The 27,562-nt window shown below is 39.9% G+C and overlaps 1 protein-coding gene across 2 annotated transcripts in view; it reads right to left on the bottom strand.

The window, feature by feature from the left end:
• Nucleotides 1-667: 667 nt before the first annotated feature.
• Nucleotides 668-27,562, bottom strand: part of LOC307142679 (CSC1-like protein 2) — a 46,471-nt gene continuing 19,576 nt past the window's right edge. Inside the window, exons 7-24 of one of the 2 annotated variants that reach the window (XM_079843712.1) lie at nt 26,972-27,114; nt 26,576-26,627; nt 26,380-26,488; nt 25,600-25,670; nt 21,351-21,431; nt 20,832-20,955; nt 19,696-19,829; nt 17,812-17,949; nt 13,366-13,519; nt 9,562-9,668; nt 9,361-9,447; nt 8,859-8,924; nt 8,600-8,762; nt 8,315-8,420; nt 8,032-8,199; nt 3,832-3,947; nt 3,676-3,738; nt 668-2,792 (exon numbers count right to left, since the gene is read on the bottom strand). In XM_079843712.1, the coding sequence (XP_079699838.1) occupies nt 2,688-2,792; nt 3,676-3,738; nt 3,832-3,947; nt 8,032-8,199; nt 8,315-8,420; nt 8,600-8,762; nt 8,859-8,924; nt 9,361-9,447; nt 9,562-9,668; nt 13,366-13,519; nt 17,812-17,949; nt 19,696-19,829; nt 20,832-20,955; nt 21,351-21,431; nt 25,600-25,670; nt 26,380-26,488; nt 26,576-26,627; nt 26,972-27,114 (1,987 nt within the window). In that variant the 3' untranslated portion in view covers nt 668-2,687. The remainder of the gene's footprint in view (nt 2,793-3,675; nt 3,739-3,831; nt 3,948-8,031; nt 8,200-8,314; nt 8,421-8,599; nt 8,763-8,858; nt 8,925-9,360; nt 9,448-9,561; nt 9,669-13,365; nt 13,520-17,811; nt 17,950-19,695; nt 19,830-20,831; nt 20,956-21,350; nt 21,432-25,599; nt 25,671-26,379; nt 26,489-26,575; nt 26,628-26,971; nt 27,115-27,562) is intronic. The other variant, XM_079843713.1, reaches the window with a different exon arrangement.

The raw sequence follows: 27,562 nt of genomic DNA, 5'->3' as shown, positions 1-27,562 counted from the left end.
CATGATAATTTGTTAGCGCCAATAATAAAATAAAAAAAACCCTGATGAAACCATCATTTCATACCCATGCATAATCCGTCCTTCGGATGAGGCGTTAACCAGAGGTCATGACTCTCTGTGGTCATTAAAAATCCCATGGCACTTCTCGTAAAGAGTAGGGGTGTAACCCCGGTGTCCTGGCCAAATTTCCTCCATTGGCCCTTACCAATCATGGCCTCCTAATACCTAAAATCGCTGGTGTGTGGTGAACGCACTGGCGCCGTTGTACTGTGGCTACCGTCGCACACTGGTGGGGGTTGAGGAGAGACCCCTGACATGAGTGTAAAGCACTTTGGGTGTACAGTTAGTACATATGAAAGCGCTATATAAATGCCTCATTCATTCATTATATAAATGCTGCATTCATTCATTCATTCATTGTAAGGGCAAAAATCTTGGTACTGACTAAATGCTGTACGAACAGGGCAAATAATGCAAAGAATTATGAAACTATGACGAACCAGTTTCTTATAGGTGGAGTACAATCACAAGCCACTTCAGATTCTTGACAATTGGCCATCCTGTCTCCAAGCCTCAATGATAAAGGAGTGTTTTAGCTGTCAGCTGTGATGGATGGCAAAAATTAACTCAGTTGCATCACTAAATAAGAGACAAACCTTTGCCAATTGTCTTTATAAAGATTTATTTTCTTGCAAGAAAAGAGTCACAGTCATACAGCCACCATGAATGTCTGCAGAGTGCTAACTAACAGTCACAACAAAGCTCTGCTCTCTTATAGTTTTTCTAACTCAAGGTCTCGACTGCTCTCCTCCTGTAATTTTCCACACATGGTAAAAGTTAAGAAGCAGCACACAAATAACAATCATATATCTTCAGTTTTGCACCTGGACCCTCTGAATTGGATCTGCCCTGACCCCTAGGGTTGGGTATCGTTTGGGTTTTTTATGATTCTGGTGCCAAACCGGTACTTTTAAACTGGTACCGGTGCCTAAACGGTGCCTGAACCGATACTTAAAAAAAAAAGAGCCACAAAACGACGGTGGATGACATTAAAGAATGGCTTTTTATTGAGATTTTTTTTTAATTCTTTAAAAAATGTATAAAAGTTTAAAGTATACTTAAATATAAATAGATACAAAACACAATTTGAATTTACAGTAAAATTCACAATATAAAATAAAAGTTAATTGTGATACAAGAATATCTTGTACGTTTCAGAGCTGAAAACTTCCTTGTTAGTCAAAGAAAAGCTTTTATAGACACCAGGCCCAGAAAAGGATCGATCTCAGAATATGTCGACCACTGACGTAGTAGGACGCAGAAGCACCGCCTCAAGCCCGCCCACCGACTCGTGGAGCTAAACGGGTCGCGCTACCGAGTAATAAACTTGACGGTTCCAGCTCACGTGCGTAAGACATTGCGCGTTTGTTCACTTCATTTCACCACGGAATCGTTTGTAAACAAGATACAGGTTGAGACTGGATTTGTAGACATATTGAGATTAAAACACAATGCTGTGCCTTCTATATTGGATCCGACAGGAAAGGTTCAACACACACTTATGTGAGTAAAACATGTTTTTTATATGTGTTAGTATTGCATTGTTACAGATCGTTTGATATCTATTGATTACATACTTTAGCACGCGGTCACAGGCTGCAGAAGGTGTTATTGGTTAATTTGTGATCAGACTCTGACTTTTAACGTTATGGGCAAAGGCTCGGACTTGACTTTTTTAAAAGCCCAACGTCCCCGGGGCTAACTTATGTGTTTTTCAGCCTGCCGACGGGCTATATTAAATAGTGAAATAACATTACTTTCTTGCGCACGCGCACGTGTATGTGTGTGTTTGTGTGTGTATGTGTGTGCAGTTCGCGGTTATATTCACTGATCAGGCGACAACATTCCAATCAATCGTGGGTGGATGAGAGATGAATGTTTGTTTGATAAAGGCATTTTGCAAGTCCTGTGAGCGTTTCCCCAGACGCTTTCAAAACAATTCCCACATGTACTGAGAGAAGCTGAAACATATTTGAAATATGCAAATCTTATCCAATCCTAGCCGTGGGTGTTTACTTCCAAGTCTTCAGTGTGGCACACCCATCAAAACCGACCGTTTCTTCAGAGAGCCTCAAAACCAAGGCAGAAAATAGCCTATTACTTATTCATTATGATGTTTCTGAATGTAAAAACCACGCAAACGTCATAAGTTGACCTCAGACAACAGTATAATTTTTTTTTAAAAGCCAGTTCATGACACTTTTAAGTGGCACCAAAATGAGGCACCAAAATCTGCGTTCTGATTCAGTCCGGTTACATACAGGTTATATGGGTTTCGGTACCCAACCCTACCCCCCAGGGTCAAGAAAACCCTCAATTTAGGTGTCCAGTGACCTCTAAGCCACTGTGTCTGTTAGAGCTTAGAAAAGTGTTCATGCATAGCAGAAATGTTACAAACATAATGATTCTGTATGAATACTGTATGAATATATGTAAATCAATAAACATCTCATGCATAATGATTAATCTTCTTCTATGATTAAATATTTACACCACAACACACACACACAGTAAGTGTAGTGATGTGTAGTGGATCTCCTGCTAGTTCCTCTTAAGTTTAGCACATGGTGTGGCCCTGGCATGGGTCACTGATGCACCTCGTTCTCAATAAGGCTGTCCTCTCCTGACTAGAAATCACCCTCAGTCACAACTTCCTCATCCTGCGAGGACCCCTGGCCCTCGTCCTCCCCAGCGCCCTTCTCGTCCTGTAGCACTTGTGCGACGTATGTCTGCTGATAATAGAAAGAGTGTTAAGATGTAAAGCAGATAATGACAATATAGCAATACAATACTACTGTTGACACTAAAAACATTTCACAAAGTTAATTAATTAAATTAAATTTAATTGAATTAAATTCTGATGTTCTGTAATGCTGTAAATTATATGAATTATCGAACCCTGTCAAGTGGGAAAATGTATAAAATTAAGATTAAATGTAACTGATTTGTATACAAATATTTAAATGGGGGCTGTCATAACTTGTTTTAATGACGGATTTATTCAAAGATACATTAAATATTGAAAAACAAAAATATTACATAAAATATATACAAATATATACAAAAAATATTATGAATATGTAATATACATATATTAACAAAATGCACCTCTCTAGAGCAAATTGTTTCAGCTTACTAACAAGTTCACTGAATGGCTTTTCTGAAGTAAATATAACATTATGTGACGTTGTTTTATTGAAGTGTTTTCATAGTTGAAACACTGATTGAACGATTACATGAGATACTGTATCTTTCAACATACCTTCATGTTTATTTAGTACTTTAAATAGTAGTAAAGTGGAAGAGATGATCAGTTCAAGTGCTGCTTGAGGAGTCTACAGCCAATGTCGCATCACATTAAAGTGCGCCAAAGCAGCATTTATTGTTTGAATTTCGTACAATTTGAAAGATGAGACTGCGTTTTATATCAAAACTAATTAGGCACAAAGCTTTATTGGAATGGTGGCGCGATTTAAGAATCGATATTGGTTGATCAAAATGCGAGTCGGTTAAAATCGAGAACCCAGCCCTGCTAAAAACTAGGGATGCTAAATTTTTTCTAGCTCATTATGATCATGTGACACAGTGACAGTGGTCATGATTATAAAATCTTACCACAGACTTGACAGGTGGGGATGAACCGGGTGGTCGTCCATTGTCCACTCCGTCCATGTCAACCTGTTGTGAACACAGAAGATCACTTTGCAGATTAGAGAAAGTTCTGGGCTAGACTGTATGAAAAGCAAAAAATTAGACAAAGTGGTTTCTGACCTTATAATTGTGCGCACTGAGGTATTTGAAATGACCAAAGACGACATGGGAGAGGCAAATGATGATGGTGATGATCAGAACCACAAAAGTAAACATTGATGTTGGAGCGCTAAAACCTTTCAAATGTAAAAAAGGCAAACAAGAGAGAAGACAGCAGGGGAGAAAAACCATATTAGAGACATGACAATAATCTGTGCAGTTAATCTGGAGTATAGTATCTAAAGCCCACTTTCAACAGTAATCCTTTTTGACCACTGAAATGCCCCGTACGGGAACTGTTGTGCTTTGGGGTAATGTGCACACATTTTAAATATGGACACTTTTATTACTGAAATGTGGAAACTGATTGCAAGAATATTACATCACCACTCCAATATTGTGAGTGGGAGTACAAAATCATGTAAACTTTTGAAATGGGACATTATTATGGTATGCAAGATATTTAAAAATATATATTTATTATATACATTCATTTAATTAATTATATGCATAAATTAAAGCTTGGACATAATGACATCCATCATTTTGAGAGATGAAATCAGTAGTTAGATTAAATAAAACCATTTAAACTATAGCGCATCGATTTTACTGTTGGGATATTTAATGGCATATTTAAATAATCAGATATTATTTTCGTATTATTAAATATGATTTTAATAATCGTCCAAGCAATAGCAGACATTTTGTTTACAGCTGACAATCACGTGACTGACCACGTAAGCAGCAAGTGTTCTCAGGTTCTTAGGATCACAGAACTTCCTCCACCGTGAATACATTGCCATCCGAAAGCACAAGTTATTACTAGCTCTGTTTACATGGACACTTATTGCTTCAATCTCGATGAATTCATTTCTATTGATGAATCAGAATGTAGTGTCTACATGAACGCTAAATAAAGTTGGGTTGATGTGCGCGTTTATATGTCACACGCTTCTGATCGGATTGAATCTTTAGACATGCGCACTGCACAAATATACTAGTTTCCCACTGTTGTTGCATACTAACCATCCACCTTTTCTTTCTTTTAAAAAGCAGACTTAATATTTATCTATTTCGGGTCCTAATTAGGAGATGACAAGCACATGAAGCATTGAGCCGTGCTGCTTATATTTATCAGGCAGCAAAAACGCCCCATCCCACGCCCAAAACCAGTCGTCTGTGGAGTCTGAAACAAGGCCTGGCGGGACGTTGTCCTGCTCCACTTCACAGACAATGAGTGGAAAGAGAATGTCAGAATGACAGGACACTCATTTATGTAGGGTGACCATATTTTGATTACCGAAAACCAGGACACTCGGCCCGGCAATGAGATACTCAAATGATACTCAAAGTTTACTCAAAGATGCCATATTAATTTAAATACATTTAAAGTATGACCCCTCTGAATGGATAGAAAATTGTTATATTACAAAATACTATCTATAACCAAAGACACAAATTCAGAAAGGCTTCTCAGAGGTTACTCAAGATGTTTTCTTATGACAGGTTTCAAAAATAATGATAGAAATAATGTCTCTTCCGTATTAGAAAATAAATAATAAATGACAAAAAAAATACCTCCAAATTGAACAAAAATAACGCTCACATACTTACAAAAACTAACTAACAAAATATATTTATATCTTTGGTTTTCTTCTTCCTCTTTATCCTGTTTTTCTTCCTCATCCTCCTTGTTTGCCCATCTATATTTTGCTGTAGAGCTGATCTTTCCCAGCAGTTTTTTGTTGCTTAACAAATAAGCATGAAAGTCTTTGCAAGACGTGTCTTTGAAGTTGTATTGCACAAATAGAATCCCTTTCAATGACTCAACAGAGAGCTGGTTCCTCTCCTTTGTCCACTGGCTCTGCATCAGTGAGAAAACCCTCTCAACATTTGCATTGTGAGAGGGAAGTGCAAAGACAAATTGTGAAATCTTCAGTAGTTCTGAGTAGCATGCAATGCTTTTGGACTTCTCAAAGTATTTGGTCCACTTCTGGTGCACCTGCAGGCCAATTAACTCCTCATCACTGTTGCACCTTTCTATGAATTTCTTCAGATTGGCGACCTGGTTGAAACACTTGACATCATCAACTTGCACACCCTTCTCTCTTAGGTACTTGATGCAGGCCTCCACATCATTCCAATCTGGTGGCTCACTCATATCCATCCACAGATGTTGAGAACTCTTCCATGGGATCATCCACTTCTCCAGATACTCCAGACATGCAATGTACAGGCCTTGAACATCAGCACAGAACTTGTCGCAGCCCTCACCAAATCCATCTCTGCGATTTTCTGCCAGTAGTCCGGTAACTTTAAGGGACATGAAATTGTTGCTTTTACGTTCAAGAAGAATGTTGTGGATGCTGTTCAATATTTTCTTCACCTCCATGATGGAGTTGTTCTCCTTTTCCATTTGTTGAATGTAGGTGTGGAACACAGACATGAGTGCATGTGCCACAGGTAGATCTCACTGAAGTTGTTTTCAAAAAACTTCTTGATCACTATGGGTGGCTTTTGCTGTGACAGAAAGAATGCCTTTGAAGCTGGAAACATCTGTAACATTCTCTCAATGCCTGGGAACAATGACAGCCACCTTGTCTTGCTGTGAGAAAGCATCCTCCTGTACTCAATGTCAACAAAATCACAGTACTCCTTCAGGTTCTCAGTGCTCACAGTGTAAATGTGGAAGTACTGGTAGATTTTAAACATGATATTCTCAAGGTCAACCTCGATTGTGTCTGCCCCATGATGAACACACTTATTTAATATGTGTGCTGGGCAACCCACACCAATCAGAGTCTTGTTCTGCAGCAACCTCTTCAAATTTGCAAACACATTGTTTCCCCCTTCATCACGTCGGATTCCACCAAAATTTGTGTTGCAATTGTCTCCAGTAAATGCAATGCATTTTTCAGACAAATTGTTTTTTGCCAGTGTTTCAGTGAGATAATTTGCAATGGTTTCTGCTTTCTCATTAGGTGTGTCTTTCACCTTAATTAATTTTGTTTGCACACCGCCCTTCTTCCAATCAAAGTACTGGATTTTCACTGCTCCATGGTTACTCCCGTCTGTACAAATACCACAATACTGTATTTATTTCAGTGCTTCACGTGTGACTTCAACAGAGTGGGGCGCTAAAACACCATTCACAATGGCTTCGGTCTTAGTGCGGGCACTACTAAACTTTTTGGCGGTGTCAGAATCTGGCAATGCCTTTTTTAGCAATGCACTAGTGCAACCCATGGACCTGTAGCTGTTGTGGTGTTTCACTGTATGAAATGACAATGCACCCTCTGCGGCATTCACAGCATCCTCAGATTTCCCGGGTCTCACAAAGAACTCCGTCAACTTTGTTGAACTACACTCACCTCGAACAGCTTTTTTATATTTTTCGATGTCCATGTGAGCTTTGAGATCTGTGGCACCCCCATTAGACACCTAAACATATGTGGTAGGTTTGCACACGGTGCACGCAGCCTCTCACTTGTCTTAGAGTAAGTGGGGAATTTCTTCTGTAACTCATTGGTAAATTTACATTTGCGCTTCGGCATGTTGCAGGCAGAAGTGCACGGCTGTCTGCTCGCTCGGTGGGAGTGTAAAGAGAGCCGCCCACACGGCAGCCTCTCAGGGATTACGTCATATGCAACACCGCAGGTGTAGATTGCCTTAGTGCCGGTCAATTTAATATCCCAATGAAAAATAATGAAAACCAGGACATTTTCATCACTTTATAAAAAACAGCCATGATGGCCAGGACAGGACAGAAAACAGGACGTTTGGTCACCCTACATTTATGACACTTTATTCAACAGCTCGTTCAGTGCGTCATTACGCTATTTCTATGTCAATGCACATGCGCAGTTCTCTCCAGTTTAGATTTTCAAACCGATCAAGGGGTTTACATGTCCTTTCGATTGGATTACAAAAGGAATAAACCACCCATTACAATTTGAATGAAATTTTAATTAGATCTGGACAATTCATTTAAATTGACGTGGATACATGTGACTTTTTTATTCCGATTGTGCTACTAGTCCGATTATAGTCGGATTATTAGGGTCCATGTAACGCAGCTACTGAAGTGCCATGCAAATCTATTTTTACAGTCCACATGAGAAACAACTATTGACCGAATAGGGCTTTTGACACCTAAAAATGCTGTGTAGTTAGGCAGCACATATATGTTTAGAACAGAGCCACTGTTTGGCGGTGTCTTACTTGTACGGACAGTAGAGAAGAAGAGCAGCCAGAAGAGGCAGAGGATGGGTGCTGCCACCACTTGGTTGACAGCTCCAGAGTGGATTTTCTTATCCAGTTTGGAGGGCAGGTAGGCATAATACATGTTATACCTGTCCACCAGGTGCTTCAGTAGCATGTACACCAGGCCTGCAGACAAAATTAAAGTCACCCAGGTTTTTACACTGTTTGAAGATGAAATGAGTGGTGTTTGCCTGTGGAAAAAAAAAAAAAAATCTTCTTCAGTGAGAAATGTGTCACTCACCAAATGGTACAATAATTGGACAGGTGATGCTGTAGGTCATGACCACAGTGAAGACGTTCATCATCCAGGCATAAGCAGCTCCAAACTGGAACTCATAAGCTTGATGCTGTAACAAAATGCAACCACATGATTAGGATACTAATCATGTTATTGAGCATAATGAGAGGAAATCAGAAAACAGGATTGAACAAGTACATTAACAGATGAGATATATTGACTAATCATGTTTGAATGATTACAATAGTAAGGCTGAGAGTATCGTCGACACTTGCAAACTACACAGACCTTCTTCACATTGCGCCTCTCGGCAGCTGAGCGCGCCAGACACAGTCGGATCATGTACATGAGAAAATAAGGAATGCGTAACAGGTCCATGGCGTTACCGATGAAAGCAGACATGATAACATAGTTCACAAAGAAAACTCCATTATCTGGAAGGAAGACACACCTAAAAGAAAAGAAACCAAGCCATACAAACTCTAAATTTATGTGCACAAACCAAATCCTTTAAACAAAACATTTTGTTAGAACTGCAAAACCTTACTCGAATCGGACTTTTGCCTGGTCAAGAAATGTCTTGTCAAAGAGCCAGCGGAGGAAATCATACGAACTGCATTTAGGAAAAGATTATATGAAATGTTTAATGCAAATGAAAAACATGTAAGTCCAAAATTATCTGGATAAAAGAGTTTAGATTCGATTAATTTTCTATAATTAGAAATACATTTTATTATGTGAAAATACACAAAAAGCACTATTTGTATTTTTCAAATTAGCATATAATCAACAAATTTTGTCAAAAGGTTGTTTATTGGTGAAAATGCTTAATAGACATGATTTTTTAACCCCCTTTTAAGAATCAATTCACCATTAAATTGTTAGCATGCAAAATCCAAAATTGAGGCTCAGTAGCTTTTGTGAAATATTGTTGAAGGATACAGTAAGCGTTCTTTAAAGGCATATGAAAAATTATACTGAAAAGATAACTGTATTTTCTCTAGCATAACACCTGTATTTTTCAATGTAAACCAGGTGTGATAAAATACCTGCTCAGGCCAAGAGATGGCAGCAGCAGAACCATAAAGATGAGGAAGGTGTAGCATTTGTGCATAGTGGTTCTGTTCTCACCAGATCTGAGGAGCAAAGGTCACATACTCTCTGAGTCCACCAGAAAATTGTTTAGTGTAGCATCAATAAACGATGAAATGGTTAAAAAATACATTGATATACAGGGTTTGGCATTGTACCGTGTCCAGTGGGCCTCAAAGGAGGCGGAGTAGGAGATGATGGTGGGGAGAAGGGCCGAGAAGCACCACAACAGCAGGGTGGGGAAGAACTGAGTGTTAATGGGATTCTGGAGGATCAGACACAGAGGGAAAGGAAGGAGGCGATGAGTGACAGAATCATGACCCCATAGTAACAATAGGTTATTGTCGTAACCTCGGTTCTCTGAAACATCACGTGGAGAGATCCACCTATGGGAAGGGCATCCGTACCTGACCTCTGCAGAAGCATCCAATTGCACCAAGTCTGACAAGCCAATGCCCGGTTAGGCCCCACCCCTTGCCAGCGGGCATATATAGCCTGCATGCGCTACTGTACATCAGTAAGTATATTCGCTTCTCGTGTGGCAAGCGGGACAAAGCTGGTGGATCTTTCCACTCTATGTTTCAGAGAACTGGGGTTACGACGGTAACCTATTGTTCTCTTTCATCATCTCGTGTTCGAGATCCACCTATGGGAAAGACATGGACAGCTCCCCAATTGCCCAATACACTCACAGTGAGGTCCTGTTTAGCCAGAAAAAGGTTCTGGTGACATCCAGCCTATAGTAACGCACAAACGTATGGGGAGAAGTCCAACTGGCAGCAGAGCAGATATCCTGCAGTGATACTCCCCTGAACAGAGCCCAAGAGGCGGCTAAACCCTTCGTGGAATGAGCTCTGATGTCCCCTGGGGGTTGCACTCCCTTTGATTCATAAGCCAAAACTATAGAGCCCACAAGCCAATGTGATAGGCGTTGCTTAGACAGGGGATCCCCTTTGTGGGGAGGAGCCCATGAAACAAAGAGTTGGTCACTCTTCCGGAACGCACTGGTCCTAGCCAAAAAACGTCTGTAACGCACGGACCGGACACAGGGCATTCAACCTTTGATCCTCCGCGGAGGAAAAGGGGCGAAGGGTGAAAAGCAGACAGCTCTAACACCTCCAATGTGAACGCAAGGAAACATTTTGGCATGAAGGCTGGATTAGGCTTAAGAAAAACCTTATCTCCACCCAGAGAGAATTTAATGAACAAGGGGTGTAACTCACTGACACGTTTGGCTGACGCCATGGCCAAGAGCAAGGCTGTCTTGAAGGACAGCAACTTTAGGGAAATATTCCCTAGAGGCTCAAAAGGGAATTGAGACAAAGCTTCCAGCACCATGGAGAGGTCCCATTCAGGGATCGTTCTCCTAATGACTGGCAACGAGTGACTGGCACCCTTCATAAATCTGCGGATTAGAGGATGCTGCCCAACCCTTGAGCCTTCAAAACCCACATGACAAGCAGAGATAGCTGCCAGATAGACCTTAATAGTGGAAAAAGACCTGCCCTTATCCATAAGATCTTGGAGGAAACACAAAATATCAGAAACTGAGCACTGATATGATGATATGAAGTGAGACCCCGCCCATCACATCACTCATCGAACACTTGCCACTTACAGCCATATAAGGACCGTGTAGAAATGGCCCTGGCATTCTTTATAGTAGCCAGCATGCACGGGGGAAGCCCTAATGCGCTTAAGTTCGTCCTCTCACGGGCCAGGCCCAGAGAGCTACCCTGTCCGGGTGTGGGTGATAAATCTCCCCGTTCGCTTAAGACAATTGGTCTGTGCGGAGGGCGAGGCGCCACGGCTGGGCATGTAACCGAGGGATTATCTCCGCCAGCCAGGGCACTTTGGGCCACCTGGGTGCTATCAGAATGAGAGACAGGTGCCTCTCTCTCACCCTGGCCAGTGTGGAAATGATCAGGCACAGGGGAGGAAAAGCATACAGCATCACTCTGGGCCACGGGTGGGCCAGTGCGTCCACCCCGAGGGGCGCGTCCAAGTCCTTTAGCGATAAGAACATAGGACAATGGCTGATTTCACGCCAGGTGAATAGATCTACGGACGCCTGTCCGAATCTCATCCATAACATATCTACTCTCTGAGGATGGAGGTGCCAATCTCCAAAGAGCGGGTTCCCCCTCGATAGAAGATCCGCTCTGTTCAGAATCCCTGGAACATGAGTCACATGTAACGACAGAAAAAGTCGCCTGCTCCATACCAAAGGCTTGTAAGCCACTGCCAGGGCATGAAGCTTCGACGAGTGCACGCCGCCTTAACGGTTTATATTTAAGCCACTGCCGTGGTATTGTCGCAGCGTAAGAGCACATTATGTCCCTGCAGACGAGGCAGAAAATTATTCAGAGCCTTCCAAATGGTCAGAAGCTCTAAATAATTGATGTGCTCTGAACGTAGTTTGCTCAGCCACAAACTGTTCACAGTTCTGCCCTCTTGGGTGGCACCCCAGCCTGTTAAGGATGCATCCGTCAACACAACTTTCCGCAACATAACCGTCCCCAGAGGGGCTCCTTCAGCATAAAAGTCCACGCTCTTCCAGTGGCGCAGAGCTGCGGCGCAGGTGTGTATCACTGTCACAGAACGACAAAGATCGTGTAACGGGCTGAAATTTAGTGACAGAACCCATCTCATGAACGCCCTCATTCTAAGGAGTCCTAGTGGCAAAACCTGGATAGATGAAGCCATAAGACCCTGTAGCCTGAGACATGTGCGGTATTGCACCCTCGCCCCTTCTCTGAACTGCGACAGACAGTTCATCAGAGAGAGAACGCGCTCCTGTGAAAGATGCCCTGAAAGATCACCTTCTGGCTGGGTGTAAAATTGCTTTCGTTCACATTCACCCTGAAGCCCAGAGATGTGATGTGCGTGAGCACACGGCCGGTGTCCTGCAACACCTTTTCCCTTGAGTCGGCTATGATGAGCCAATCGTCTACATTTACATTTACATTTATGCATTTGGCAGACGCTTTTCTCCAAAGCGACTTACAGTGCCCTTATTACAGGGACAATCCCCCTGGAGCAACATGGAGTAAAGTGCCTTGCTCAAGGACACACTGGTGGTGACCACTGGGATTGAACCAGCATGTCAGTTCCATGGTTTAACCCACTGGACCACCATCTTGCCCGTCTATATATGTCAGGATCCGTAGACCAGACATTCTCAGGGGAGTCAAGCCCTTCCGTGCACAGACAAAGGGTGCTTAACCCAAGGAGCAAGACTGTGAATTCATAACAAATGCATTGACAGGCGAAACGAAGACACTTCCTGTGTGGTGGATAAATGCTTATGTGGGAAAAAACATCTTTCAGATCGACCGATGTGAACCAGTCGTTCCGTTGTATGGCGCGGGCGAGCGAACCATGAGTTAACATTCTGAAATTGTATTTCCTCAAATGTTTGTTCAACACCCTGAGGTCCAGAATAGGATGGAGGGAACCGTCCTTCTTTGGGACAAGGAAATAACGAGAATAAAAACCCTGGTTTATCAGATTGGGGGGTACCACCTAAACTGCACCTTTGCTCAGAAGAGAGGAGATTTCCTCCTTCAGAACGTGGGCCGTGCCTTTCTCTGTGTGAGAAAAACGAACGCTGGGTGCAGAACTGTCACGCCCGGCGGAGGCTGATCTTAAGTTATTTCCTCCTGCAGACAATCGGTGAGCAGCGCAAATTCGACCGAACTGTGTCAATGCAGAGATCGCGAGAAGCGAATGAAAACTGATGTACAGTAGCACATGCAGGCTATATATGCCCACTGGTAAGGGGTGGGGCCTTACCGGGCATTGGCTGCGCGCTTCTGCCTGTCTTGTCAGACTTGGTGCTATTGGGTGCTTCTGCAGAGGTCAGGTACGGATGCCCTTCCCATAGGTGGATCTCGAACACGAGATGATGAAAGAGAACACTGCATTGTCATCTGCATTAACACCCAGTTTTTTCTTCTTACGTTTAGGTACTCCACGGGTTTGGTGACGTCGCACTTGTTCTTGGTGGAGATGATGGTGGCAGGGGTGGTGAGGAAGAAGAAAAAGATGAAGAGAAAGCAGTTGATGACGAGGCATCTGAGCCACCAGTTGAGGCCACCAACGGACAAATGCTCCCTGTGGAAAACAAGGTATATAACATACAAGATACATAATGATTTATACAAGTACAATAAGTATATCTAACCTTACCTGGATACATACAGTACACTTACGTTAAGCAGCATTTTCTATATAGCAAATCTTACCTGCTTGATATTGTCGAAAAATGTAAACTATATTATCGGCCAGCAATATATATATAAAGTTGAATATATTACCTCCAACTTTATTCACATACATACAATAAACTCCCAAAAAGTGATCGATTATATATAGCAAATCTCAGCTGCCTTGATTTTTATTTTGTAGCAAAATGTAATTATATTCTCAGCCAGTTCTTTTTATAAAAGGATATACAGTTCAAACCAAAAATTATTCAGACACCTGCAACATTTTCTCACATTATCACAGGTTATTCGCTATAGTTTAGAAAATGGTAAAAAATAAATAAAAAAAGACCTCAAATTCATCTTGATAATGTCATATAACTGATAGAAAGGTATATAATGCTTTGAGCGGCTGGTCCTGGAACACCTAAAAGACTCTCTACCATCCACATTGGACTCACACCAGTTTGCCTACCGCAGCAATAGGAGCACAGAGGATGCCGTTTCCATGGCACTGCACTCTGTGCTCACTCACCTGGACAATAAAAACACTTACACACGAATGCTGTTTGTTGACTTCAGCTCAGCATTCAACACTGTCATCCCAACCAAGTTAATAGCCAAACTTGGAGACCTGGGCATCAACACTTCAATGTGTAACTGGATTTTGGACTTCCTAACTGACAGACCCCAGAATGTTCGTTCAGGATTCACCTGCTCCACATCCATCACTCTTAACACTGGTGTACCACAGGGCTGTGTGCTAAGCCCGTTTCTCTACTCCCTCTTCACCGCCGACTGCAAGCCTGTGTATGGATCTAATTCTATCGTCAAGTTTGCGGACGACACAACGGTGATTGGTCTCATCAGCAACAACGATGAGACTACCTATAGGGAGGAGATCCAGCACCTGGCCACATGGTGCACCGAAAATAACCTGCTCCTCAACACCACCAAAACAAAGGAGCTCATCGTGGACTTCAGGAAGGAGTCAAGAGGCACACACGACACCATCCACATCAATGGAATGGCTGTTGAACGTGTCTCCAGTTTCAAGTTCCTGGGGATCCACATCTCGGCGGACATGTTGTGGAAGACCAACACCTCCAGCCTGGTCAAGAAGGCTCACCAGCGCCTCTTCTTCCTGAGGACACTGAGGAAGAATCAGCTCTCCTCGGCTATCCTGGTGAACTTCTATCGCTGCGCAATAGAAAGCATCCTGACCAACTGTGTGGCAGTGTGGTATGGGAGCTGCTCTGTTGCGGAGCGCAAGGCAGCGGGTGGTGAAAACTGCCCAGCGCATCACAGGGACTCCACTGCCTGCCATCGAGCACATCCAGAGGAAACGCTGCCTGCATCGAGCTCCAGCATCCTCAAGGACTCCTCTCACCCAGCCCACAGACTGTTTTCTATCCTGCCCTCCGGCAGGCGTTTCAGGATCCACCGGACCAGGACCAGCAGACTAAAGAACAGTTTTTTCCCCAGAGCTGTCTCTTTACTGAACTCAAACCCCCGCTGATCCACTCCCCTCATATACTGATAACTCTCCTACCTCACATCCGCCTTCACTCTGTTATTTGCACTACCGACTGTTTATTACAGTCACAACTGTTTACTTATTCATTTTGCACTACCATACCTTAACTGTATTATGCTCATTTGCACTGCCGACTGTTATTTACAGTACCTACTGTTTACATTTGCATTTTGCACCGTACTTCTAACTGTAATATGCAATCACTTTCCACTGCACTTTTACACTTTTTTTCGGATAGCTTCTGTCCATAATTTATTGCACTACCTTAATCCACTGCCATATTCCTCATTTTAGCCTAACATATCATTGTATACCTCTCTCTGTAAAATTCTGTTTATAGTAATAGCCATCTGTATGTTATATTACATATCCACCTGTAAATTCTGTTTATAGTAATAACCATCTGTATATTATTCACTGTACATATTCACCTGTAAATTCTGTTTATAGTAATAACCATCTGTATATTATTCACTGTATATATTCACCTGTAAATTCTGTTTATAGTAATGACCATCTCTCTATTTATAGATATATTTATATATACTCAGTACATATCCATGTCCTGCACTTATGCAAACGTTGTATATCCTGCACTTGCTGCTATTGCACTTCTGGTTAGACCTAAACTGCATTTCGTTGCCTTGTACTTGTACTTGTGTAATGACAATAAAGTTGAATCTAATCTAATCTAATCTAATCTAATAATGGATTACAATCAACCAGTCAGCTGTTAAATTTATGTACACAATTAGATAATACCAATTTAGTTCAACCAATGACCAAGCAATGCTTCATTTAGTTCAGTCTGTGGTGTAAAAGGTCACATTAGCAATTAAAGAAAAAATACTTCAGCAAAACATGGTCAGGTCAAAGTGTCTGAATAATTTTGGTCCCAAATTTTTATAAATTTTACTGGTAGTCCACTGTATGAGGAATTTTTGGATATAATATGTCACAGTTTACTTTATTTTGCTAACCTCACTTACATAAATTAACTATAGTGTCCTGCACCCACTAGTACAATTTTTTGGTTTGACTGTATAAGTAAGTTGTATTATCGCAAAATGTAATCTGTAAAAATGTATATTATTGCCCAGCTGTAATCTGCTAAATGCAACTATAGGGCATGCCGATATTAAAATATTATAAATATTAACATCATGATTATTTGTAAAGCTGCTTTGAAACAATGTGTATTGTGAAAAGTACAATACAAATAAATTTTACTTACCAATAGTCTCAAAAAATAGCCTAGATACATATTGCATATTAAAATGGAACGCCCTAGTCAATATTATACGCAATAGGTAACAATCAGTGTTGGGCACGTTATTTAAAAAAAGTAATTAATTATAGTTACTTCTTACAAATAGTAACTGAATTAGTAACTGAGTTACATCATTATAAAAGTAACTAATTACCAGGGAAAGTAACTACTGTGTTAGTTTTTTTTTTCTTCAAATGTTCAAATATGTCAAATAACTTGGATGCCCCCAATATTAAATATGTTAAATGAATGAATTGGACACTAAATAGAATAAATTATTATTATTATAAAACATTGTACCTTAATGTACACTATTGTAATGTTGCTGTGGGACATTGTGAGAGACACCTATCAAATTCAATACATTATTGTAAATATTATCAGTACTATACTACTCCTTTGGTAGTGGAGCTCACGTTATCACCTGGGTTTTTAGCCACTATTTTTGTGGGGGCATGTGATGATGTGAGGTGCTTCATTAGATTAGAATTACTTGCCAATGACGTGGAGAGACTCTTTCTTCCTGGGCATAAGTTGCACGTTACATAAACATTCTTACTTTTCACCTCAACGAGGGAAAAGTAGTGCTTATACTTCCAGTTTGCGAAAGCTACCTTTGAAGTTGTTGGACTTGCCATCGCTCTGACTCCTCCTGGTCGTTGGTGTGTGTGACTGTGTGCATATGCGTTTGCGTTTGTGTCATAGGTGTGTGTGTGTGTGTGTGTGTGTGTGAACTCAACCTATCAACCTCAACCTTGTCTCCCACCCACCAATCATCTTCAGTTATGTGTACCATAACACACATGGCATGCACGCCCGCACACACACACACACACACACACACACACACACACACACACACACACACACACACACACACACACACACACACACACACACACACACACACACACACACACACACACACACACACACACACACACACACACACACACACACCAACCAACCAGAGAAAAAAAAAGATCGCAGGTCGGACTGACAGAGAGCCTGTTCGGATGAAAACGCTTCAGTGAGCTCAATTATAGTAACGCTGCATTTTATTCTCAGTAACGCTTACGGAGTTGTAACGGGAGAAACAGTAATTTGTTTGATTACTCGTTAATGAAAAAAAATTATTCCGTTAGTAACACCGTTTATCTATAACGCTGTTATTCCCATCACTGGTTACAATTAATTATAATATGCATTATGCAACTTCCAGTCCACAATGAAATATTATTTTGGTATCATAGATTTCAGATGCATGTAGTGGTTAGTCTCTTCCTGTATAACTGGGCAGTTCTTGGCCACAATAAACAGGAAAGTGGATCCGGTCTAGCACTGTGAAACTACGATCATAATAAATTCATGAGATTTAAGATGAGGATGTTACCAGTAAACATTCTGTGGATTTGGAGCATATGTGACTGTCCAGTTGAATGTGTTGAGCCCGTTGCTGAAGGGGGAGGACTTCGGCTCTCGTCGACAATGACAGCCGTGACATTGACACGCATTAAAATCTTTCTGGATGCTGAGAAGGGAAAAAGAACCCCAGATATTAATATTATTTTAATTTCTTACTGAGTATTGTGAAGGTAAAATTATAGTATCACAAGGTAATGCCAGGACACTGAATATACAGTGCATCCGGAAAATATTCACAGCATTTCACTTTTTCCACATTTTGTTGTTACAGCCTTATTCCAAAATGGATTAAATTCATTATTATTTTCCTCAATTCAACAAATACCCCATAAGTGACAACTTGAAAGAAGTTTGTTTGAAATCTTTGCAAATTTATTAAAAATAAAAGTATTTTTGAGTATGATGCTACAAGCTTGGCACACCTATTTTTGGCCAGTTTCTCCCATCCTTCTTTGCAGGACCTCTCAAGCTCCATCAGGTTGGATGGGGAGTGTCGATGCACAGCCATTTTCAGATCTCTCCAGAGATGTTCAATTGGGTTCAAGTCTGGGCCACTCAAGGACATTCACAGAGTTGTCCCGTAGCCACTCCTTTGTTATCTTGGCTGTGTGCTTAAGGTCGTTATCCTGTTGGAAGATGAACCTTCACCCCAGTCTGAGGTCCAGAGCGCTCTGTAGCAGGTTTTCATCAAATATGTCTCTGTACATTTCTGCATTCACCTTTCCCTTGATCCTAACTGGTCTCCCAGTTCCTGCCGATGAAAAACATCCCCACAGCATGATGCTGCCACCACCATGCTTCACTGTAGGGATGGTATTGGCCAGGTGATGAGAAGAGCCTGGTTTCCTCCAGACATGCTGCTTGCCATTCAGGCCAAAGAGTTCAATCTTTGTGTCATCAGAACAGATAATTTAGTTTCTCATGGTCTTATGTCCTCAGGTGCCTTTTGGTAAACTCCAGGCGGGCTGTCTTGTGCCTTCTGGCCACTCTACCATACAGGCCTGATTGGTGGAGTGCTGCAGAGATGGTTGTTCTTCTGGAAGGTTCTCCTCTCTCCACAGAGAATTGCTGGAGCTCTGTCAGAGTGACCATCGGGTTCTTGGTCACCTCCCTGACTAAGGCCCTTCTCCCCCGATCGCTTAGTTTGTCTGGGCGGCCAGCTCTAGGAAGAGTCCTGGTGGTTTCAAACTTCTTCCATTTACGGATGATGGAGACCACTGTGCTCATTGGGACCTTCAATGCTGCAAAAGAATTTCTGTAGCCTTCCCTAAATCTATGCCTCAATACAATCCTGTCTTGGAGGTCTACAGACAGTTCCTTGGACTTCAGGGCTTGGTTTGTGTTCTGACATGCACTGTTAAATGTGGGACCTTATATAGACTGGTGTGTGCCTTTCCAAATCATGTCCAATCAACTGAATTTACCACAGTTGGACTCCAATCAAGTTGTAGGAACATCAGTGGAAACAGGATGCACCTGAGCTCAATTTTGAGTGTCATGGCAAAGGCTATTAATACTTATGTATATGTGAATTTTTTTTATTTTATTTTTTTTTTAATATATTTGCAAAGATTTCAAACAAACTTCTTTCACGTTGTCATTATGAGGTATTGTTTGTAGAATTGAGGGGGAAAATAATTAATTTAATCCATTTTGGAATAAAGCTGTATCATAACAAAATGTGGAAAAAGTGAAGCGCTGTGAATACTTTCCGGATGCACTGTAATATTCATGTGCATTGGTATTAACGTGGTACCTCAAAGAATACAAAGGTACTACCATGTCCATGATAATTTTCAGTACTTTTTGGTTAGTTAACACACACAGAGAAAAAAATATCTATTAGACTTACAGGGCTGTCATGGCTTCATTCTGGAAGGTAACAAAAGCCATTCTTAGAGGTTTAGTGTTGACTTTCTCACGTTCTTTTCTGTATTCTTCCTTTAGTTTGTCCTCAAGCTTAGTGTAGTAGTTGACAGCCTCTTCCTGCAGGAATAGATTAACATTACACAAGTTAAGGCCCCTTCACACCAAGAACAAGAACTATAAAGATAACTATAATGATAACTGTATTAGCATCCATACCAGAGGACAAAATTGTTATGTTTATTCTAAGCATGCGCTGCAGTTTTGTCGTCTGCTGCTTTAATTACTCAAGCTCTTTAAAGTTGGAAGGATTCTGATTGGCTGTCAATGTTTTTATCATTCATCAGCTGGAAGAAATCATTCTAAAAGTGATTCCAACGGCATCATTTCTCAGTGCCGTTAACGTTATAGGTGTGGCATGGACTGTTTAAACATCACTACTAAAATGCATTTTGTTTTAAAGACCCCATAAAATAAAAAGGCAAAAGAAGTGAAAAATTACAATTTTGGTCAAATCATTTGGTCAGTCATTTTTTGTCGGATTCCAACAAATCATAATTTTTTTTTATCATCTTCAGGATAAATGTGAAAATAACTCATTTTGCCAGCACAGGTCACGATTATTCAACAAACCCTCTACTTAACGCACTGTACACCAGCAAGTTAAAAGCTTGTTTTTACAGCAGTCATACTGATTTCAGCATTATAGTCATCGTCCAGAAGGGGGGGATGTGTGCTAAGGAAAAATGGCTCTTGTGACAAACTGGAAGACTGTTTATCTAATGAGGACACTTGGGAGCTCCTGAATACACCTGCGCTGATGTTGAACAAGTCTCACAGCAGCAGAGCGTACATCATCCTATAACTAATATGACTGTAAATATAATGAAGCGGAAACAGGCAGCAGCAAGACAAGAGCTGTGACATACTGACTGCCTGTCTAATGGGGAAAGGTTATGCATTCATGATTTACATTTGAACATGAAGTGAAATGCATGATGGTTCATGTACTAATACGAGATCTAGATACCCATTACTATTCAAAACTCTTTGGGCGGAGTGACTTGAGACGTTATAATGCATGTGACATGTGAAACTCCCATGAGCCTCAGGGTGACTGACCTGCTCGCAGCCATTGATGATGCAGCAGCAGAGGTGGCCGCAGGGTTTGGGGTTAATCATAGTGGGGATGTGCTCCTTGGTCATCAGGTCAGTGTAGAACTTTTTGCTGCGTTCTGCCTTTTTCCTGTAGCAATTTACATTTAAAACATGAAAATGTAAACAAATAAAATTAATTCAAACAACTAACTAACTAACTAACTAACTAACTAACTAACTAACTGTAAATATAGTGTATAGAGTTGTATTCATCAAAAAAATAAATATAGTAGATATCAATGCTTTTATTTAATTTATCACAATAAAAATATTATACATATCAAGGTTTTTTTATTTTTATTTATTTATTATAATTATACATATTATCTACATATCAAGGCCGTTTAATGCTATGTAATTTTGATATATAACATCTAATACTTCTTTCTCTAACAACATGGTATTTGGTACTTTAATTATTTTTTTATTTAAAAAAAAGGAGTGGACACAAAATAAAATTATTTTATTTTATAAAAATTTTACCTTTCAGACTCCAGAGACATGAGCTTGGCAACATCGTGACAAATGCGAGCATCCAGAACTACACAGTTTTCATATGCTTTCCTGGATATGAAAACAAAGAGATAAAAATAAGAACAAAGGGAAAATGTATAAGAGAGACATAAAAAATCCCATGAGGGGGACAGGAAATAGTTTTACTAATTCCCACTTTCTCATTACAATTGATAGTCTTGCAGGAGCCGGACGTTAGTATTGTCTGACGCACACTGTAGTTTATGCTACACTGTAAAACCCAACAAGTTCAGCTAACTCATTTCATTTGAGGACACCGATTACCTCAAACCATTTAAGTTTATAAAAAACAATAGTTATGAGTACTCTGCACTTATTTTAATCAAGTCCTCTAAAAAAGGATATTTCTTAATATACAATTAAACTTTACACTGCATTCAAATACTTTATATAGCTGAACCTTCCCTATATTGAGTAAAACAGCTGAAATTACAAACTTTAAATGAACTCAGAGTGCTTGCAGTTACTGCTAGCTCACAATAGCACACACAAAGTCAAATCTAGTAAGTTAAGCTAACTCATTAAATTTGAGGACACCGATTACCTTAATTATTTTAATTTCAGAAAACAATAGTTATGAGTACTTTGAACTTATTTCAATTGAGTTCACTAAAATAAGACACTCCTTGCAATCAAGAAATTAAGTGATTAATTAAGTGATGATTGGGCATTAGTGATGAACACCTGATGATAATGAGCAGAATCACAGAAGGAAAGAGAAACACAAGAACTACAACTGACTTAAGACACAGCTTTAGAGGAAATAACAGAAGATAAATAAGACATTAAATCTCTGAAGATCTCAGCAGAGGAGGATTAAACAACTCCACAAACAGCATTACCAGCCTCACACATTACTAACCAGCCTGACTTTATTTCTGTCATTTGTTATATTGAAAATAATAGTTTAAAAGTCACCATGATGGAGATGAGTGTTTGTTTTAGTTGGGCTCTTGACCCTTATATCTTTAATAATAGTATTTTCTCTGTCTGCTTGAACTGTGTGTTTAGAAAACACATTTGTTGTGGTAAGGCATGCTAAGAGAAAATGTGATTAGGTATGTTGCCTATAATCATCATGTAGTGGCTTCAGTTCACTCGGAGTCTTACGCTCCGGTTATAATGGTATTGTGTTGTTAATTTTTGTATTATTCATAATGGTGGCCAACAGCTCAATATCTAGCACTGTTGTGGTAACTGATTAATATGCAAGATTTTATAATCATGTAGTGCTCAAAAGGTTTTAATCTATGGCATTACATAAACACACACAGACATCAAGAATCTGTGTATGAATCTCAACAATGGTGACAATCAATGAAAAGCTTCATGCTTCAGTGCATACTGTGTACCACCAATCAAAACTCCCTCGTGGGTCCCAGCATGCATTGCGGCATGAATAAATTATGCATCTGAATTGTGACTAATTTTCTTTGATTCTTACTATTTGCTTTTACTTTTGCTGTGTTTTTTGTGATGTTTTTGTAGCTTGTTTTATGTTGAAAGTTGATCTGTTTATCTGAATATTTTTTTTGATTGTCACCATTGTTGAGATTCATACTCTGATTCTTGATGTCTGTGTGTGTCCGAGTACAGTTCTAGATAAAAACCTTTTGTGCATTAATTTTATTCATTTAAATCCTGCATATTGTTTGATTACCACAACGATTTTGGATTTTGTGCTGTAGAATCACATAAGTTTTATTAAGAATAATACAAAAAAATAATAACACAAAACCTCGATAAACAGAGCAGTAGACTCTGAATGAGATCAGTGATTCAGTCACTACATGACGATAATATACTGAGCAAAAAACAACCAACACCAGCTGATCACATTTTCGCTTGGCTTTTCTTACCATAACAAATGTGCTTCGTAAACATAGTTAAAGCAGCCAGAGAAACACATGTTTGGGCAAGGGTCAAGATCCCAACAAAAGCAAACACTGAACACCATCATGGTGAATTCAAACAAAACTATTATTTTCAATATAACAGAAATGACAGAAATAAAGTTAGTCTGGTTAGTAATGTGTGAGGCTGGCAATGCTGTTTGTGGAGTTGTTTAATCCTCCTCTGCAGAGATCTACAGAGATTTAATGTCTTCTTTTATCCTTCAGTTGATTTAATCTAAAGCTGTGGCTGAAGTCAGTTGTAGTTCTTGTGTTCCTCTTTCCTTCAGTGATTCTGCTCATTACCATCATCAGGTGTCACCACCAATACGCAATTATCACTTATTTAATCACTTAAAAATACAATTATTATCCAATTATCATACTGGGAACTAGAAATGTTCTAGAACTCATTCAGTTTGAGTTCTGTTTCAGTCATTGTGTCCACACAACATTCAGTAATATTTGAGTGCAGTGAACTCCTTTTTTTTAGTACATACAACTGTTAGGTTTTACAGTGTAGACAAGAACTGCTCACTTAGACAGAAAGCGACTGACCAACAAGTAAAATGAAGCCACTGTTTTTATTTTATTTTAATGTGATGCATAGAAGCGAGTAAATCTAAAATTGATGGTACCAAAATAAAAGAACGGAATGCAACAGATTGGTAGGCTTTTCAAATAATGACACAGCATTCTCTGTGAGATGATGTACACACTTAAAGGGTAACTTGAGTGATTTAGCATTAAGCTTTGTATCAGTAGAAACCCGGTAGTATATTCGAATTATGGTACTTCCCCCCCCTCATATCCCCCTGAGACGAGATAATTATGCATTTTATTTCTGGAAAAAATCCTCTGATGATGCAAATATCGTCAATTTGCATCTTCTAAGGAGTTTTGGCCAGAGCCTAGAGACTACAGGAGTTCCGCATGTTTTCAACCCGCCCACAGGGGAGGAATCTCACTCTCAGAATGTAAATGTGCGCGGCCGCTGCAGCTCGGCTCGGGCATTCATAACGGAGCGATACGAAGCAAGACACTGAGTGTTTCAACTTTTCAATGAATTCCTATGAAAGTTAAGCTTCCATATGCGATCTGAAAATGCGCCAGACTGGACACGCGCTGAGAATGACAGCCGCGCTTACCTCAGCTCTACTCAGCTCTTCACTCTCTGATGAATGAAATCTGACTCCTGCGCTGCGTCTGTGACGTGACTTTCGTTCGGCTCACTCACACTTTATTGAAAAGACACGTTCAGTTTTTAATTTTAGTGTCTATTCTCTAACTGAATTAAATTATTTTATTACTATCAATGTCAAAACGACGGTGGGGGCGTTGTCATGGTGGGCAAGTGATAACCAGTGGCCGTGGCTTTGGGAGTGGCCTCGTAGGGCAGCGAAGCAAGTGCATTCTGGGAGTTGTTGTCTTTCATCCACATGAGACAAAAATACATTTTCAGTTTTTTTCAGTCTAGAAGGCACCAAATTCAAAAATAATTTCACATTTCTACTACATAAATGACATAGTTTAAATACACATTCATCTTCCCAGCGCTGAAGAGCTTCATGTGCACACTATGAAGTCAAAATGTCCATCTTTTCTAAAGTAATAGGTCTGTGGGAGTCTACAGGGTTGATGAATCTGTTCCCAGTTGACTGCAGTAGGGCAGATTGCAATATGCCTTGAGATGCCAGAGAGACTGATATCTGTTCTACTTTATTTTGTGTTTGTTCTATGCATTCTCTTCATCCTCTATCTACACATCCTGCCTTCTATCTCTCTTTCTCAGTCGGTCTGGTGGTCTGGACCCCATCTGTGTTTTCTAGAAATCCTTGACATAGAAGTTGAAAAAGACACGTATTGTCCCCACACATTCTTCAGCAGTAAATGAGACACACCGAGCGTCTTGTAGCCACATGACCACTTTCGAACAATTAAAGCAGTTAAGGTTGTCATTGTCTTACATGTCTCAGGACTAAGCCTAGGCATGTCAGTGTGCTTGAATTTACTGTGTGGATTACGAACTCTTAAAGAGATATTTCACACCAAAATTAAAATCCTCATGTCCAAACCCATATGACTTTTTTCTTTTGCCGATCACAAAAGATCCAACAAAAGGTCCAAACAACATTGAACCCCATTGAATTTCACTGTATGGGGAAAAAAAACCTTAAAAAAAATCTTCTCTTGTGTTCTACAGAAGAAGGAAGTCATTCAGGTGCATAAATTCACTTTTACTGATGAGGAGAAGGCAGATCCTAGTTAGTGTTGTGACATAAAATGTGTTTCCAGCAGGAACTTACTCAAAATGCTGCTTTATTTCACTCTCTTCTGCATATTTCGCGATTCCGTTAATGAATAAAGTGCGTTTCACCTGTAAATGGAGACATGTGAATACAGTGGAGGAGAGTACAGTAATGTAGAGACATCAGAATACAGTTTGTTATCATTAGCAATATTACTTCAAACATGATATTGAATGATGCTTTATGTTGATCCCCATAAAGGGAGCAATATCACGCAGCACTAAACTATGGACCTTAGTCAGGATATACATGAATTAGACACAAAGACAACGAGTCTGTGAAGGGACATTTTATATCTGTTCACATCATATCTGTTCACTTCACTGTGTTCAAAATCAACATGAAATAAGCAACAAAGTTTACATTCAGCCTCTGGAATGACTTCATTACCAAACACTCGTTTTTAAAACCCTTTATTTTTCATTTTATTCCTAATGGATCCAAGTCCCGCCCTTTATTTTTCTCGTTTAAAAAAATATGCCAAATTACGGTTGCAATGGGCTGTTTACCCTGACTAAGGACCATAGCTCTCTCTCAGGGAATGTGAAATATTTGAGTAATGTGGGTTTATGTCAAACTGAAATCTGAAAATAAAGAAATGTTTCTGGCTCAATTAAAATGGTTGTTACTGTTTACAACTGAATTAAAATGTAAAATTGGCCAGTGAGAAAATGTGGTTTATAGTTTAAGTTAACTATAAACCTGGCTGTAAATAGTAATTTGTAATGAACCCAGAACATTTCTTTAAAGTGTTTAGGGTAAGTTGTCTCTGCTCACCAAGTCATCCTCTTTGTAGTGCATCTTTGATGTGTGTCTCCTCATGCTGTACACAGTCAGTAACAGATATAAGCAGGCAAATGTAGTGTGCAACCATAGCTGGTTATTACTGAAAGAGAGCGAAAAACAGAGCTGATGCATTCATCAACAATCATTCAAGGGTCAATTCAGTGTCAAAGACATTACGCAGGCTTACTCAGAAAATAAGTTGGCTATTGTAGTTCGCCCAAAACTGTAGGCATTATTCTCTGCAAGAAGAAAAGATAAAAAAACAGGGTCATAGGGAGTCTTTAGTCATATAAACTTAAAGGGATAGTTCACCCAAAATTGAAAATTCTGTCATCACTTACTCACCCTTAAGTTGTAGTCAGTGGTTGCTATCTCTGCTTTGTTACAAACATTTTTCAAAATACCTTCTTTTGTGTTCAGCCAAACAAAGAAACTCATACAGGTTTGGAACAACTTAAGAGTGAGTAAATGATGACAGAATTTGAATTTTTGGGTGAACTATCCCTTTTAGGAAGAGAAATTTTAATGGCTGCATTCAGACATGTAATCCTAGATGACTCACTCTCAAACTTTCCTGACTCACCTAATAGGTCTCCTGAGAAGTTGACGGGCAGGACAATGCCCACAGAGAGCACGCCCACCACCACCAACAGACCAATGATATGCCGTTGGAATGAGAGGTAATGCACGGCATCCTCGCCACACTTCTCCCTGATCTCGTCATCTCTGTAACGGTGGGAGAGAGATGTGTTAGTATACCATTAAGATTTTTATGCATAAATGTACTAACAAATTAATGATTAATAATAAAATCTATACTTTTATTACTATTATTTTTAATAAACAAGCACAATATTTAGTTCACAATACAAACAAAATAGCACTATATAAATTAAATATTTGAAAACATTACAAACATTACACTGACGTATTTGACATTACATTGCATATAATCAATATACTATAATAAATATAATAAATATAATATAATATACAACCCCAAATCAGAAAAAAGTTGGGACAGTATGGAAAACGCAAAAAAAAAAAAGAGAAGTGATTTCTAAATTTACTTTGACTTGTATTTCATTGCAGACAATATGAACACAAAATATTTCATGTTTTGTCTGGTCAACTTTATGTCATTTGTAAATATGCATCCTTTCCTATCATTCAG

Source organism: Gobio gobio, assembly GCF_949357685.1.
Source record: "Gobio gobio genome assembly, chromosome: 18".
Classification (NCBI taxonomy): domain Eukaryota; kingdom Metazoa; phylum Chordata; class Actinopteri; order Cypriniformes; family Gobionidae; genus Gobio; species Gobio gobio.
Note: the sequence above shows the minus strand (reverse complement) of the source record. Positions and strands in the feature narration are given on the sequence as shown.